At 45.9% G+C, this 18,262-nt stretch overlaps 1 protein-coding gene across 3 annotated transcripts in view; it reads right to left on the reverse strand.

Moving 5' to 3' along the window:
- Nucleotides 1-18,262, reverse strand: part of LOC136572954 (alcohol dehydrogenase 1-like) — a 74,295-nt gene that overhangs the window by 12,321 nt on the left and 43,712 nt on the right. For all 3 annotated transcript variants that reach the window (XM_066574001.1, XM_066574002.1, XM_066574000.1), the window contains 2 exons: nucleotides 4,508-4,595; nucleotides 2,263-2,482 (listed from right to left, as the gene is read on the reverse strand). In XM_066574001.1, coding sequence (XP_066430098.1) covers nucleotides 2,263-2,482; nucleotides 4,508-4,595 — 308 coding nt within the window. The remainder of the gene's footprint in view (nucleotides 1-2,262; nucleotides 2,483-4,507; nucleotides 4,596-18,262) is intronic.

Below are 18,262 nucleotides of genomic sequence, written 5' to 3' on the forward strand. Positions count from 1 at the left end.
TCCTCTGGAACACACTACCAAAGTCTATCCGGGCAATCCAGGACTCACAAAACTTCAGGCGTGCTCTAAAAATGCACCTCTTCAGGTAGGCATACCGCATTGCCTAAACGAACCCCTCTGTATGCCACCTGACAACATGCTCCCTGACCTACTGAGTGCAATCCCTGCTAGCCACCATCAACTGCCCCTGCAGTCATACCGATTCTGCCGTCACATGGCTAAATGTCTGACCCTTGTTTATGTGTATAGCATCCCTCACTCTCCACCTCGCCATATTGTGCACATCTCCAGCCCCTTTACCTTCTGTATCACCCCATTATTTGTAGTATGTAAACTTGTTGGAGCAGGACCCTCACTCCTATTGTTTCAATCAACTGATTACTATGTAACCATGGTTCTGTAATTTTTGTACTTTTGTCTTTCTGTATTCCCCCTGTCTTTTTAAGCGATGCGTAATATGTTGGCGCTAAACAAATAAAGATTATTAGTATGTACTTTGTGTAAGTTATTAAAAGGTAGGGATGGCGCTGGAAAAGTGAAAAGTCATAGACATTTGTTTTGCAAACTTTACGAGACAAGTCGTGGCTGGAAAAACTCATCACGAAACTCTGGGCTGGATGGAAAATATGGGAAAAGTGAGCAACTCCTGTCAGAGAGGATATAATAGTACTGTAGTCTCTTATATGGCCTTCAGAGTAACCATACAACTGGTAACTACCACAATATTGTCACTGTGTGGTGTAATATGTCTTTGTACCATAAATTTATTAAGGAATAGTGTGACACTATTATTTGGGCATTGTATAGAGGTATTATTGGTCTTTATTCAGTAACAGCAATGTAATATTCATCAGTCATTATTTAGTAGTAATGATATGGTGGGGCAGTAATAATTAGGCTTGTACAGTGGTATTACTGGCTTAGCTTTCGTGTAGGATGTTTTGTTCAGTAACAGCATGAGGATGACATTCAATTAACCACATAAAGTGGAATCAATATTATATGACAACTGTATATCTTTTTTTTTCTATTTACATTTTTTTTTTTCGAGAGGCACAACATATGCCTTGGTATTGGGGCTTGTGCGCATGATCTTGTTAGACCCCAGTAATACCCCTGGGACATGCATTGTACATGCACATGTATTAAAACTTTGAAATAACGATGGGAATTATTTTACTGTTCTTTTATTAAAGTAATTAATAGAGATGAGCGAACGTACTCGGATAGGCACTACTCGTCCGAGTAATGTGCCTTATCCGAGTACCTCCCCGCTCGTGCTGAAAGGTTCGGGTGCCGGCACGGAGCGGGGAGCTGCAGGGGAGAGCGGGGAGGAACGGAGGGGAGATCTTTCTCTCCTTCTCTCCCGCCCGCTCTGCCCCGCTCCCCGCTGCGACTCATCTGTCAGCAGCGGAGCGCCCCGAACCTTTCAGCACGAGCGGGGAGGTACTCGGATAAGGCACATTACTCGGACGAGTAGTGCCTATCCGAGTACGTTCGCTCATCTCTAGTAATTAAACATAAAATATACTAGTATACAAATTTATATGCAAGTGGATTTCTAGCGATGCCTGCACTTGTATGGTCTGTCATTAGCTGCCATAAAAATAAACCTTCAAAGAAAAAGGGACTGGTAAAAAACTTTTTAAACTATTAATGTACAGAACTAAGACGGGAGGGGTATCATCGCTCCTTAGGGAGAGCACCTAGAAGGTGACTGAGGAGAATTATAAGACAATGCATGCTCCGCTGGGAAATATATTCAAATAATTAAGATGGAACAATACCTCTGCAGCGCCACCTATTGGGTGGCAGCATTCCTGCAAATCAATGCACGACTCGTTATACAGGTCTTTGAAACAATCCTTGGGAATTAGAAATTGCATTCTAATGCAACAAATATGTCAACTTTCTGTTATTCTTTGTTTATTATAATATCTAAGAAAAATTATTGAAAAGAAAACCAAGCTAGAATCCATGCACAGACAGCTGTTTCGGGGTGTTTGCCCCTCATCAGTGTACAGTAGGTTTCTGGCTTAGATAGTGAGATGCCTATGACGTGGGTCAGGGTATCATCCCTCCTTAAGGAGAGCACCTAGAAGGTGAGTGAGGTTTTCAATTCCCAATCATTGTTTTAAAAACCTGTATAAAGGGTCAGACATTGATTTGCAGGGATGCTGCCATCCAATAGGTGGCGCTGCAGAGTTATTGTTCCATCTTCCTTATTTGCATGTACAGAACTAAATCACACCTAGAACTTACCTTAGCAATATTCACAGCAGACCCATATCCGGTAGAGAATCCACAGCCAATGAGCCAGACCTTATCCAGCGGTGCATCCGGATGTATCTTAGCAACTGCAATTTCATCAACCACTGTGTACTCTGTAAAAGTACTGGTATTGACAAAGTGATAAACAGGTTTCCCCTTGCAGGTAAATCTAGTAGTGTTATCCAGAAGTACTCCACTGTATTTTCCAATGCTATTTTAAAGAAATAGAAGGAAATCATTAACTGGAAACCTTCTATAATATAAGGTTTGTCATGGTTATGGAATTATCTAGTAAATTTCAATTAGATTAAAGAGGTTATCTCACCTCTAGCTCTTTTGCTGCAGGAAGCAAACAGTTCTACACATTGCACTGCGGCCCGGGTTGGTTTTCCAGGCTGAGTCCCATTCAGTTCAATAGAAAACATCCTGCAGTACCAACCTGGGTCATTCTGCAGGCTGCAGCAAAATAGTGAGAAGTGGGACAAGCCTATAAAGTGTTGCAGGGTTGTCTAAAGAATTAGAAATGCTAGAGCTATATTTTAACCCATTTAGGACCAGGCACAGTAAATTTACGGCGCTTAGTCCTGGGCTTTAAACCCAGATGATTAGTAAGAATACAGCAGGGGTTTAACCCTTTCCAATCCAATTTTTGATTCAGGGTTTCCTAAAAAGATTTCTTTTTTGCTGTTATACAACAGTGCCATCTGCTGGCTAAAGACAGTGAGTGTGCCAGAGAGGCTCCGACAGCAGAGTAGCTGGCAATAGACAGTAAGAATACCCTGTCGGACGTCTTCTGACATTGGAGCTGTGCAAGCTTCAATCAGAATGTAGGAAGACGTCAGACAGTGAATTGTGTTAAAGCCTCTGCTTGTGGAATAAATCAGAAGCATGTCGGGATGTCAGCTGTTAGTGACAGGTGAGAACCTGCGGGAGAAGGCAGGAATGGGTGTTAACCCTTTCTGCCTTCTCCTTTCTCTAGTGCACAGTGTTCAATGCGCGCTATGTACTAAAGAGTGAAAGTTAAAATCGTTCTTTTACTACGCGACCCGGCTTCCGCGATCCCTTGTCACAGCAGAGCTACTGGGTCCTAGCAGACATTGATCAGCTCTGCCAGTGACAAATGTCACTACAGGGGATGTTTTCCCTGTAACTCGGGCTCCTATGGATGCCCCAGCTACAGTGGAAAGTGTCAAATAAAAATAAACTAAAAACATGTGAATGTCCCCCAGAGGTCTTATATAACAACATGTGGGGACATAGATACAAAAAAAAAATAATTACATAAATAAGTAAAACAAAATTACAGAACAAAATAAAAATATACACGTAAAAAAGAAAATAACCCAATGCCAACCAAAACAGTTGCCATATGCGCCCTGCAATCCAAACCATACATATTATATATCAAAATGTTAAAAAAATTAGGAATCCATTCCTATACTTTATTTTAGTGTAAAGATACTAGTTTTAAAAAAATTACTATAAATGTTAAAAACATCTTTTAAGCTTTTTATCCCCAATAAAACTAAAAAGAAGGGGAAAAAAATTAATGAAAAACACTTTCCAGTCTAATTTGTATTCTGGTTTTCCTAGGGTGCTTATTCTTTTTCTGCCATTATACAATGGTGCTATATGCTGGCTAAAGCCAGTACTGCATGAGGTGACATGTTGGAGAGGCTCCGACAGCAGAGAGCCTGGCAATACACAGTAAGAGAACCCCTGACGGAAGTCTAGTAACATCGGAGCTGTACAGCTTTAAATCATAATGTCTTCACAGGCCAGACAGTGGATTGGAAAGGGTTAAAAGCACCACATGGGTGAAATCCCTAAAAAGTGTCTGGTCCTTAAGGTACAAAACAGCTTGGTCCTTAGGGCGTTAATAAACACATTAAAAGTCAACCTCTAGCCAAAATTGATTTAATCACTGTTGTATTTAATGTGAACACAAAGTTTCCTCCATTAAGAATGACAAAGAATGGACAATCTGAGCTGCAGAATACATTACAGAAGATATCTTCTAGTAGGGCCAATGTATCTAAGCACTAACTAGGATGAATATTAACTTGAGATTTCAGAGCCCCACATGCCAAGTGACATTTAGAATATTGGATTCTTGTGTTTGTCTGAAGGTCTCCTGAAGCACCAGATTTTGGGTACAAGTGTTACTTTAGATTCACTATATCTGCAGCTCCGAGGTTAAGAGAATGTTAAATTATGAGATTACATAAATCCTTACTCAGATTTGTAGCACAGATTACTGTCTGGATTTTTACAACATCTGCATGATCCACATTGAGGAACAAACAATGGAATGACTTTATCTCCTGTAAGATATAAAATGTGAAATGAATATATTGTTATTTTACTGTTTAGTAAGCAAAAACTTATACATGAATACTCAAGTCCATTAACTACTTTTTTTTTCCAAATATTTTTATTAGTCATTTTCAAAGCATACAAATAATTAAATTCTTACAGTAGTAAATGGATGCTAATAAAGAACATATGCTGTTAGGTACATTGTAACAGACTTTCGGGTTATGCTGCTATATAAAAACTTAGGTAATAAAAGGTGGCCATTGCTGGCACCTCAACATATATAACAACTAGAGACGAGCGAGCATACTCGTCCGAGCTTGATGCTCGTTCAAGTATTAGGGTGCTCGAGATGCTCGTTACTCGAGACGAGCACCACGCGGTACTCGTCTCGATTAAACGAGCACTGAACATTGAATTCAATGGAGCCTGCAATACAGCCTGCTCCATTGAGAGCAATGGGCTGCCGGCGAGCGTGGGATGAATTGTCGGGAAGGGCTTAAATATATAAGCCCTTCCCTGCAATTCATCCAGAAATGTGTAAAAATAAAAAAAATATATACTCACCTTGTCCCGGCAGAACGATGTTAGCCCATTGAATTCAATGGAGCCGGCAATACAGCCGACTCCATTGAAAGCAATGGGCTGCCGGTGATCGCGGGATGAATTGTTGGGAAGGGCTTAAATATATAAGCCCTGCCCTGCAATTCATCCAGAAATGTGTAAAATAAAAATAAAAATATATACTCACCTGGTCCCGGCAGATGGAGTTCAGCGCGGCCGGCGGCAGTCCTCCTGAACTGCTCTGAACAGCTGTGAGTAGTATTCAGCAGCCGGGGATTTAAAATCCCCGCCTGCTGAATGAGCTGCCTCTAATTGGTCACAGCCTGACCAATCAGAGGCAGATCTCACTCACACACCCATTCATGAATTCATGAATGGGTGAGTGACTGCTGCCTCTCATTGGCTCAGCGCAGGGACCAATCTGATCCCGCTGAGCCAATGAGAGGCAGCAGTCACTCACCCATTCATAAATTCATGAATGGGTGTGTAAGTGAGATCTGCCTCTGATTGGTCAGGCTATGACCAATCAGAGGCAGCTCATTCGGCAGTCGGGGATTTTAAATCCCCGGCTGCTGATTACTACTACTCACAGCTGTTCAGAGCAGTTCAGGAGGACTGCCGCCGGCCACGCTGAACTCCGTCTGCCGGGACCAGGTGAGTATATATATTTTTTTTATTTTTACACATTTCTGGATGAATTGCAGGGAAGGGCTTCTATATTTAAGCCCTTCCCGACAATTCATCCCGCGATCGCCGGCAGCCCATTGCTTTCAATGGAGCCAGCTGTATTGCCGGCTCCATTGAATTCAATGGGCTAACATCGTTCTGCCGGGACAAGGTGAGTATATTTTTTTTTATTTTTACACATTCCTGGATGAATTGCAGGGAAGGGCTTATATATTTAAGCCCTTCCCGACAATTCATCCCGCGATCGCCGGCAGCCCATTGCTTTCAATGGAGCAGGCTGTATTGCCGGCTCCATTGAATTCAATGGGCTAACATCGTTCTTCTCTGCCACAGCTGTTACAGCTGTGGCAGAGGAGAACGATCTTTATGCTGACAGTGCGAGAGGGGGGGGATCTCACTCTTGCCACTATTGTGGCTTAATAGTGGGACATGGGAACTTGAGATGCAGCCCAACATGTAGCCCCTCGCCTGCCCTATCCGTTTCTGTGTCATTCCCATCACTTTCTTGAATTTCTCAGGTTTTCAGAAATGAAAACCTTAGCGAGCATCGGCGATATACAAAAATGCTTGAGAATGGGGTTCGTTACTCGAAACGAACTGTCGAGCATCACTGCAAGTTCGACTCGAGTAATGAGCACCCGAGCATTTTGGTGCTCGCTCATCTCTAATAACAACGAAAATTTGCATTGCTTTATATAGTTGCATACATCTTAATCCTATACTAATGAATACATTTTAAAATAATTTTGTTTATTGTTCTAGTATCGGTAATGGAGTAGTAAGATGTAATTGTAAACATAGGTGGTTAAACCAGCTTAGATCATTAATATTTTACATTAAAACAAAATTTTTTTAACTCAAATTGCTGCCAATACTTCCAAACATAATTGAAATTATGTAAACAGTTATTATTTTTTGCATATAGTTTTTCATAGCAGTGGTGGTCTGACAACATGACCAACACTTCTTTAAGAGTAGGGGGGGATACCTCTCTCCACTTTCTCACTATAGTATTTTTTGCAGCTAGGAAAAAGTGGCAAATCCATTTTCTGTTTTTGCTGGGCATCGACTCACAGTCTAGGAGAAGAAGGAACAATTGCGGAGAGTAAGTTTGCTTTACCCCAGTAATAATTTGTATATTGTTAAATATTTCTTTCCAAAATAATTGAATTTGGGGGCATTCCCAGAATAAGTGGAAAAGTGAGACCTCATAGCCACAGTTTCTCCAACAATTCTTGCTAGTGTTTGAGAAACATTTAGCTAGTCTCGTAGGTGTGTAATACCACCTGGATAAAACTTTATGGTGGGTTTGTAGTAGACTAGGTGAGAGGGTGGCTTTGTTTGCCCAGTTGAAGGATTTCAGCCATTGCGAGGGATGAAATTTTTTTCTTAGGTCACTCTCCCAGTTTAATAAGTGAATTCTTTTGACGTTGTTCATGTTGTCAGAAATATTATCATAAGTTATTCTAGTTAGTGAGATTGGGGAGGTAGTACATCTGTGAAACAAGGATTCCAATTCCCTAGGAAAAGAGAGACTCTCCACGTGAGAGCTGTGGAGAAAGGAGATGATCTTCATATATGTATAAGCCTCTGTGTTAGGTAAGTTAAATTTGTTTTGAATTGAGTTGAACATGAGAGGCTTTCCCTTTTCCAATAGGTCCGAGACATGTTTAATCCCTTTTTTGTTCCAATCTTTGATATTTAAATCTTGTATAAAATACGAGAGAATTTCCAAAGGGAGATTTACTGGAGTATTCCTGGGGGAGGATTTAAGTTTATCCGCCAGTAAGCTCCAACAGTGTAGAGTTGTTTTCATTAAAGGGGAAAGATGTTGTGCATGTATGGGCGAGGGGATCTTGGGGTATAAGATTCCCATGATTGAGGCTGATATCAGAGAGCCTAAGGTTCTGCTATGGTTTCTATATTTTTCTATGTAGCCCCATGGAGGAAGTTGGGACTCTCTCAGCCATGCTCCATATTGATTTATAATAATTGCTTGATAATAAGCTAGTAGGTTTGGGACCCCGATACCCCCTTGCTTCCTGTGAAGATATAAGATTGAAACAGCCAGTCTGGGTTTTTTTCCATTCCAGATAAAGCTTAGTAATTGTTTTTGGAAGTTGTGAATAATGTTAGGGGGAATGGGGTAGGATAGTGTACGGAAAATGTAAAGGATCTTTGGTAAGATCAGCATTTTATATATCGCTTTTCTGCCAAACCAGGAAAATTTTCTTTTTTAGGTTGGCCAGTTCTTTATTAAGTGTAATTATTAGTGGGTCTAGGTTAGACTATATGACTTTCGACATAGATTGGCAAATTTTGATTCTAAGATGGGGTATTTCTGATTGCCACTGAAAGGGGAACTCTTTTTGGATATCTACTTTTAATTTCTTGTCTATGTTGATTCCCAGAATTAATGATTTATCTGTAGAGATGAGCGAACGTACTCGGATAAGCACTACTCGTCCGAGTAATGTGCTTTATCCGAGTACCTCCCCGCTCGTCCTGAAAGATTCGGGACGCACTGCGGAGCGGGGAGCTGCAGGGGAGAGCGGGGAGGAACGGAGGGGAGATCTTTCTCTCCTTCTCAACCACCCGCTCTCCCCTGCTCCCCGCTGCGACTCACCTGTCAGCAGCGGAGCGCCCCGAATCTTTCAGGACGAGCGGCGAGATACTCGGATAAAGCAAATTACTCGGACGAGTAGTGCTTATCCGAGTACGTTCACTCATCTCTATTTATCTGAGTTTAATTTGTAGTAGGAAGCGCAACTAAATTGTGAGATACATTCGCGAACATCTCTCAAGGAGCTTAAAGGGTCAGATAGGTACAAAAGAACGTCATCGGCAAAAAGTCCGATTTTGTGTTGTCTTAAGCTAATTGGGAACCCTCTTGTCGTGGATTTCCTTTGTGAGTCCACGGCCTACTCAAATGGGAAATGTTTGCACCCTTCCAGATTAATTAATTGGTTATGAGACTGTGCGCACAGTCTGAAGCAATCACACTGACACAAGTTCAGCATATGAAAACTTCCTCAATTCTGCTTTATTTGTGGGCGCGCAGCCTCTTTTAAAGAGTTTAACATATCTGCCCATCTGGGCAGGTCAAAGATTACATAGATACAACGTATTGTTTAATTATTGGATAAGCATCTTTAAAGGGGTTGTCCCGCGGCAGCAAGTGGGTCTGTACACTTCTGTATGGCCATAATAATGCACTTTGTAATGTACATTGTGCATTAATTATGAGCCATACAGAAGTTATAAAAAGTTTTATACTTACCTGCTCCGTTGCTGGCGTCCTCGTCTCCATGGTGCCGACTAATTTTCGCCCTCCAATGGCCAAATTAGCCGCGCTTGCGCAGTCCGGGTCTTCTCCTCTTCTCTATGGGGCTCCGTGTAGCTCCGTGTAGCTCCGCCCCGTCACGTGCCGATTCCAGCCAATCAGGAGGCTGGAATCGGCAATGGACCGCACAGAAGCCCTGCGGTCCATGAAGACAGAGGATCCCGGCGGCCATCTTCAGCAGGTGAGTATGAAGACGCCGGACCGCCGGGATTCAGGTAAGCGCTGTGCGGGTGGGTTTTTTAACCCCTGCATCGGGGTTGTCTCGCGCCGAACGGGGGGGGGGTTTAAAAAAAAAAAAACCCGTTTCGGCGCGGGACATCTCCTTTAAATTCTTTCATCATCCGGTCATCTGTTATTGCCCATCACGTGGTAGCAGTCCGGAGAGGGCAGGACGAGATGAGTGGGTTGTCTTGGACTCACGTGTGGTTTCTTCAATATGATTGGAGGTTACAGCTTGAACTATTAATTGCATAAATTTCCCATGTCATTTGCATAAGTTTCCAGTAAAACTGCTTGGGTTATTATTGCGGTAGCTAAAAGCGGTACTGCTTCAGACTGCGGTTATTTATGTCTGATGTACCCCAGCTAAAGTTACTAAGAATCGGGAAATAGAGCGTTCTTGCTAACTGCTAGCTTCTGCTTGCATCTATAGGAGTTTAGAGAATGGAAAGTTTCAACATTTTTACTAGAGATGAGCGAGCACCAAAATGCTCGGGTGCACGTTACTCTGGACGAAATTATCGCGATGCTCAAGGGTTCGTTTTGAGTAACGAACCCCATTGAAGTCAATGGGCGACCCGAGCATTTTTGTATATCGCCGATGCTCGCTAAGGTTTTCATTTGTGAAAATCTGGGCAATTCAAGAAACTGATGGGAATGACACAGCAACGGATAGGGCAGGCGAGGGGCTACATGTTGGGCTGCATCTCAAGTTCCCAGGTCCCACTATTAAGCCACAATAGCGGCAAGAGTGCCCCCCCCCCTCCCAACAACTTTTACTTCTGAAAAGCCCTCATTAGCAATGCATACCTTAGCTAAGCACCACACTACCTCCAACAAAGCACAATCACTGCCTGCATGACACTCCGCTGCCACTTCTCCTGGGTTACATGCTGCCCAACCGCCCCCCCCCCCCCCCGCACGCGCGCGCACAACGCAGTGTCCACAGCGCACACCAAAGTGTCCCTGCGCAGCCTTCAGCTGCACTCATGCCACACCACCCTCATGTCTATTTATAAGTGCGTCTGCCATGAGGAGGAACCGCAGGCACACACTGCAGACGGTTTGCACGGCTAGGCAGCGACCCTCTTTAAAAGGGGCGGTGCGATAGCCCACAATGCTGTACAGAAGCAATGAGAAATATAATCCTGTGCCACCTCCATCAGGAGCTGCACACGTGGGCATAGCAATGGGGAACCTATGTGCCACACACTATTCATTCTGTGAAGGTGTCTGCATGCCCTAGTCAGACCGCGGTTTTTTATAAATAGTCACAGGCAGGTACAACTCCGCAATGGGAATTCCGTGTGCACCCACAGCATGGGTGGCTCCCTGGAACCCACCGGCTGTACATAAATGTATCCCATTGCAGTGCCCTGAACAGCAGAGCTAACGTCAGATTAAATGCAGGTGGGCTTCGGCCCACACTGCATGCCCCATCCAGACTGGGGTTTTTAATTCATAGACACAGGCAGGTACAACTCCCTGTGGACCCACAGCATGGGTGGGTGCCAGGAAGCCACCGGCGGTACATAAATATATCCCATTGCTTTGCCCATCACAGCTGAGGTAATGTCATGTTTAATGCAGGTGGGCTTCGGCCCACACTGCATGCCCCAGTCAGACTGGGGTTCTTTAGAAGTAGACACATGCAGTTACAACGCCCTGTGGACCCACAGCATGGGTGGCTCCCTGGAACCCACTGGCGGTACATAAATATATCCCATTGTAGTGCCCAACACAGCTGATGTAACGTCAGCTTTAATGCAGGTGGGCTAAAAATTAATTGGATTACACTGTAAGCGAGGGCCCCAAAAAATTGGTGTACCAACAGTACTAATGTACGTCAGAAAAATTGCCCATGCCCAACCAAGAGGGCAGGTGAAACCCATTAATCGCTTTGGTTAATGTAGCTTAATTTGTAAGTAGGCCTGGAGGCAGCCCAGTTAAAATAAAAATTGGTTCAGGTGAAAGTTTCAACGCTTTAATGAGCATTGAAACGTATAAAAATTGTTTACAAAAATTATATGACTGAGCCTTGTGGGCCTAAGAAAAATTGCCCGTTCAGCGTAATTACGTCAGGTTTCAGGAGGAGGAGCAGAAGGAGGAGGATGAATATTATACACAGATTGATGAAGCTAAAAGGTCCACGTTTTTGATGGTGATAGAGAACAATGCTTCCATCCGCGGGTGCAGCCTACGTATTGTTTAGATATCGCTGCTGTCCGCTGGTGGAGAAGAGAAGTCTGGGGAAATCCAGGCTTTGTTCATCTTGATGAGTGTAAGCCTGTCGGCACTGTCGGTTGACAGGCGGGTACGCTTATCTGTGATGATTCCCCCAGCCGCACTAAACACCCTCTCTGACAAGACGCTAGCCGCAGGACAAGCAAGCACCTCCAGGGCATACAGCGCGAGTTCAGGCCACGTGTCCAGCTTCGACACCCAGTAGTTGTAGGGGGCAGAGGCGTCATGGAGGACGGTCGTGCGATCGGCTACGTACTCCCTCACCATCCTTTTACAGTGCTCCCGCCGACTCAGCCTTGACTGGGGAGCGGTGACACAGTCTTGCTGGGGAGCCAGAAAGCTGTCAAAGGCCTTAGAGAGTGTTCCCCTGCCTGTGCTGTACATGCTGCCTGATCTCTGCGCCTCCCCTGCTACCTGGCCCTCGGAACTGCGCCTTCGGCCACTAGCGCTGTCGGATGAGAATTTTACCATCAGCTTGTCCGCCAGGGTCCTGTGGTATAACATCACTCTCGAACCCCTTTCCTCTTCGGGTATGAGAGTGGAAAGGTTCTCCTTATACCGTGGGTCGAGCAGTGTGTACACGCAGTAATCCGTAGTGGCCAGAATGCGTGTAACGCTAGGGTTACGAGAAAGGCATCCTAACATGAAGTCAGCCATGTGTGCCAGGGTACCTGTACGCAACACATGGCTGTCCGCACTAGGAAGATCACTTTCAGTATCCTCCTCCTCCTCAGGCCATACACGCTGAAAGGATGACAGGCAAGCAGCATGGGTACCCTCAGCATTGGGCCAAGCTGTCTCTTCCCCCTCCTCCTCATCCTCCTCATGCTCCTCCTCCTCCTCCTCAACGCGCTGAGATATAGACAGGAGGGTGCTCTGACTATCCAGCGACATACTGTCTTCCCCCGCCTCTGTTTCCGAGCACAAAGAGTCTGCCTTTATGCTTTGCAGGGAACTTCTCAAGAGGCATAGCAGAGGAATGATGACGCTAATGATTGCAGCATCGCCGCTCACCATCTGGGTAGACTCCTCAAAGTTTCCAAGGACCTGGCAGATGTCTGCCAACCAGGCCCACTCTTCTGTAAAGAATTGAGGAGGCTGACTCCCACTGCACCGCCCATGTTGGAGTTGGTATTCCACTATAGCTCTACGCTGCTCATAGAGCCTGGCCAACATGTGGAGCGTAGAGGTCCACCGCGTGGGCACGTCGCACAGCAGTCGGTGCACTGGCAGATGAAACCGATGTTGCAGGGTGCGCAGGGTGGCAGCGTCCGTGTGGGACTTGCGGACATGTGCACAGAGCCGGCGCACCTTTCCGAGCAGGTCTGACAAGCGTGGGTAGCTTTTCAGAAAGCGCTGAACCACCAAATTAAAGATGTGGGCCAGGCATGGCACGTGCGTGAGGCTGCCGAGCTGCAGAGCCGCCACCAGGTTACGGCCATTGTCACACATGACCATGCCCGGTTGGAGGCTCAGCGGCGCAAGCCAGCAGTCGGTCTGCTCTGTCAGACCCTGCAGCAGTTCGTGGGCCATGTGCCTCTTCTCTCCTAAGCTGAGTAGTTTCAGCACGGCCTGCTGACGCTTGCCCACCGCTGTGCTGCCACGCCGCGCGACACCGACTGCTGGCGACGTGCTGCTGCTGACACATCTTGATTGCGAGACAGAGGTTGTGTAGAAGGAGGAGGAGGGTGGTTTAGTGGAGGAAGCATACACCGCTGTAGATACCACCACCGAGCTGGGGCCCGCAATTCTGGGGGTGGGTAGGACGTGAGCGGTCCCAGGCTCTGACTCTGTCCCAGCCTCCACTAAATTCACCCAATGTGCCGTCAGGGAGATATAGTTGCCCTGCCACCTGTGCTTGTCCACGTGTCCGTTGTTAAGTGGACCTTGGCAGTAACCGCATTGGTGAGGGCGCGTACAATGTTGCGGGAGACGTGGTCGTGCAGGGCTGGGACGGCACATCGGGAAAAGTAGTGGCGACTGGGAACCGAGTAGCGCGGGGCCGTCACCGCCATCATACCTTTGAAAGCCTCCGTTTCCACAACCCTATACGGCAGCATCTCCAGGCTGATAAATTTGGCTATGTGCACGTTTAACGCTTGTGCGTGCGGGTGCGTGGCGGCGTACTTGCGCTTGTGCTCCAACACTTGCGCTAGCGACGGCTCGACGGTGCGCTGACAGACATTGGTAGATGGGGCCGAGCACAGCGGTGGTGAGGGTGTGGGTGCAGGCCAGGAGACGGTAGTGCCTGTGTCCTCAGAGGGGGGTTGGATCTCAGTGGCAGGTTGGGGCACAGGGGGAGAGGCAGCGGTGCAAACCGGAGGCGGTGAACGGCCTTCGTCCCACCTTGTGGGGTGCTTGCCCATCATATGTCTACGCATGCTGGTGGTGGTGAGGCTGGTGGTGGTGGCTCCCCGGCTGATCTTGGCGCGACAAAGGTTGCACACCACTGTTCGTCGGTCGTCTGCACTCTCAGTGAAAAACTGCCAGACCTTTGAGCACCTCGGCCTCTGCAGGGTGGCATGGCACGAGGGGGCGCTTTGGGAAACACTTGGTGGATTATTCGGTCTGGCCCTGCCTCTACCCCTGGCCACCGCACTGCCTCTTCCAACCTGCCCTGCTGCTGCACTTGCCTCCCCCTCTGAAGACCTGTCCTCAGTAGGCGTAGCAAACCAGGTGGGGTCAGTCACCTCATCGTCCTGCTGCTCTTTCTCCGAATCCTCTGTGCGCTCCTCCCTCGGACTTACTCCAATTACTACTACCTGAGTGATAGACAACTGTGTCTCATCGTCATCGTCCTCCTCACCCACTGAAAGCTCTTGAGACAGTTGCCGGAAGTCCCCAGCCTCATCCCCCGGACCCCGGGAACTTTCCAAAGGTTGGGCATCGGTCACGACAAACTCCTCCGGTGGGAGAGGAACCATTGCTGGCCATTCTGGGCAGGGGCCCGGGAATAGTTCCTGGGAGTCTGCCTGCTCCTCAGAATGTGTCATTGTAATGGAGTGAGGAGGCTGGGAGGAAGGAGGAGCAGCAGCCAGAGGATTCAGAGTTGCAGCAGTGGACGGCGCAGAACTCTGGGTGGTCGATAGATTGCTGGATGCACTTTCTGCCATCCACGACAGGACCTGCTCACACTGCTCATTTTCTAATAAAGGTCTACCGCGTGGACCCATTAATTGTGAGATGAATGTGGGGACGCCAGAAACGTGCCTCTCTCCTAATCCCGCAGCAGTCGGCTGCGATACACCTGGATCAGGAGCTCGGCCTGTGCTCACACCCTGACTTGGGCCTCCTCTTCCTCGCCCGTGTCCACGTCCTCTAGGCCTACCCCTACCCCTCAGCATGGTGTATTACCAGTAGTGCAGAAACAGAACACTGTAATTAAATGTGCCGCTTATTGGCCTGTGGTTGGAGGCTGACTTCGCTTACGGAACGCACAGCAGAGGCAGGAAAGAATTTTGCGCAAGCCTGCTGTAACACTTAGCTGGCTGCGTATGAATTAGGACAACTACCCCCAGCAGAGACCCAGTACACAGACGACAGACACAGGCAGCCCAAATAGATTTTATTTCCCAAATGTTTTTGGAAAGGCCCACTGCCTATATACACTAAATATGTCTTCTGTCCCTGCCTCACCACTACTGGCCCTGGACAATGTAAAATTACTGCAGACTGTTTCACTGTGGACAGGAATACAGCGGTGATGTAAGAGGCAACACAGAGGCAGGAAAGAATTTTGCGCAAGCCTGCTGTAACACTTAGCGGGCTGCGTATGAATTAGGACAACTACCCCCAGCAGAGACCCAGTACACTTGTGGGCAGGAATACAGCGGTGATGTAAGAGGCAACACAGAGGCAGGAAAGAATTTTGCGCAAGCCTGCTGTAACACTTAGTGGGCTGCGTATGAATTAGGACAACTACCCCCAGCAGAGACCCAGTATACTGAGGACGGTCACAGGCAGCCCAAATAGATTTTTTTTCCCAAATGTTTTTGGAAAGGCCCACTGCCTATATACACTAAATATGTCTTCTGTCCCTGCCTCACCACTACTGGCCCTGGACAATGTAAAATTACTGCAGGACGCAATGCTCTGCACGGCCGATATACAAAAAAAAAAAAAAGTGCAACACTGCAAAAAGCAGCCTCCACACTACTGCACACGGTTAGATGTGGCCCTAAGAAGGACCGTTGGGGTTCTTGAAGCCTAAAATAACTCCTAACGCTCTCCCTATAGCAGCTCCGGCACCAGCAGCACTGTCCCTGATCTCTGTCAGAATGCATCTGTGGCGAGCCGCGGAAGGGGCCGATTTATATACTCGGGTGACACCTGATCTCGCCAGCCACTCACTGCAGGGGGGTGGTATAGGGCTTGAACGTCGCAGGGGGAAGTTGTAATGCCTTCCCTGTCTTTCTATTGGCCAGAAAAGCGCGCTAACGTCTCAGAGATGAAAGTGAAAGTAACTCGAACATCGCGTGGTACTCGTCTCGAGTAACGAGCATCTCGAACACGCTAATACTCGAACGAGTATCAAGCTCGGACGAGTACGTTCGCTCATCTCTAATTTTTACATATAAGGAAGTAAATACATTGGAAACATACGGAATATATCTATATTTGTAGAAGAATAAACAAAATCGAATAATACTATCATTGGTATACAGGATGCCTACATTTATAAAAACAGGTCCCCTGTCCACATGAAATGTATGTCCATTGTCCCGAAAATATAGATATGGCCGATATCCACTACACTCTAATCTCAGCAGACATTCTGATTGATTCTGCCAGGGGCTCAATTATCATAACGAATAATAAAGGAGAAAGAGGGCACCCTTGGTGGGTACCATTGGATATGTAGAAAGCAGAAGATAAGGCTCCATCCACCAGAACCCTGGGAGAGGGCCTCGCATACAAGGCCTGTACCGCATTAAGAAAGTTGTCGCCCAGTCCAAACTTCCGGAGGACAGCAAAGGCAAACCCCCAGTGAACCCTATCGAACGCCTTCTCTGCATCCAGGGAAAGGAGAAGAGAAGGCGTCCGACTCGAGCCCATCAACTCCACCAGGTTCTGGGTTCTCGGTGCTCCATCTCTAGCATTTCTGCCTCTCGTGAACCCCACTTGGTCATTGTGTATGATCTCAGGCAAAACCTCCAATAATCTTGTTGCTAATATTTTAGAGTATAGTTTTGTATCTGTATTTAAAAGCGAAATGCGTCTAAAGTTCGCTGGGTTAGTAGGGGGCCTGCCTGGTTTAGGTAGCGTAATTATTGTAGCTTGTAACATCTCCTCTGGCATTACCCCTTTTGTCATTGAGTCGTTGAAAGTAGAGGTTAAATATGGGGACAAGATAGGTGCGAAAATTTCATAATATTCGTTGGATAGGCCATCTGGACGCAGGGATTTGTAATTTTTGGATATGTTTATAGCTTTGTTTACCTCTATGATAGAGATAGGTTTATTGAGAGCTTCTTTTTTCGAGCCCACAGAGGGAAGAGTCACGCTATTTAAGAATCTATTTATGATGTCTGGGGAAGGTTGGGGAGTATTTGTGTTATCTTTTAAATTGTATAGATTAGCATAGAAGGATTTAAATTGTTCTGCTATCTGTTGGGGATGGGAGATTTTGGTTGTAGGGTCAGTTATGTTATTGATGTACGGGATTTTTGCTTTTATTTGCCTTTTTTGCCAGTTTAGCCATTAATTTTGTAGGTTTATCTATATGGGATGAGAAATTAGCTCGGGAGTAGGTTAGATTTTTATTATAGTAGTCTAAAAGGGTTTTCCTAAGTTCTCTCCTCAGAAGAACAAGTTCCTGCTGAGAGTTACTTTGAGGGCTTTCTTGTTCTATTTTTTCTTGTTTTTTAATTTTTTCTAGTAGGGTGTTGATTTTTGCTTGTTTCTTTTTTCGTTCTTGTATTTTTAATTTTATTAAAACCCCTCTAAATCACCGCCTTATGGGCGTTCCATAGAGTAAAATTGTTTATGTCTGGGTTTGTGTTTAAAGTAAAGTACTCCGTCAGAGCTTTTCTGATTTGTTCCTGGATGGTGGGAGATTTTAGCAAATATACATCATTGCACCATATTCTTGTTGGGTTAAAGGGGGAGCTAATGTTCAAATTTATGGAGATAGGAGAGTGATTGGTCCATGTTGTTGTTCCTATTATGGAACTTGTGACAGAAGTGAGGGTCCATCTGTCCACTATAAACAAATCAATACGAGAGAAGGTTTTATGTCTCGTTGAATAATAGGTAAATTCCTTTGATGAAGTGTTAAGGCATCTGAAGGTGTCATATAGGCCTTCCTTGTGTAGCCAAGGTTGTAGAACCGCCGCTGTTCTTCTGCACGCTGTGGAGTCTATATTTTTATATGGTATGATATTGAAATCACCGCAGATGATTAACTTGCCTCTATGGGTTTTTTTTACTTTCTTAATTAGCTTATTTAAGAACGATATTTGCGCTTTATTGGGTGCATATATGTTAACTAGAGATGAGTGAAAGTACTCGTCCGAGCTTGATACTCGTTCGAGTATTAGCGTGTTCGAGATGCTCGTTACTCGTAACGAGTACCACGCGATGTTCGGGTTACTTTCAGTTTCCTCTCTGAGACGTTAG

Source organism: Eleutherodactylus coqui, chromosome 7, assembly GCF_035609145.1.
Source record: "Eleutherodactylus coqui strain aEleCoq1 chromosome 7, aEleCoq1.hap1, whole genome shotgun sequence".
In the NCBI taxonomy this organism is placed as follows: domain Eukaryota; kingdom Metazoa; phylum Chordata; class Amphibia; order Anura; family Eleutherodactylidae; genus Eleutherodactylus; species Eleutherodactylus coqui.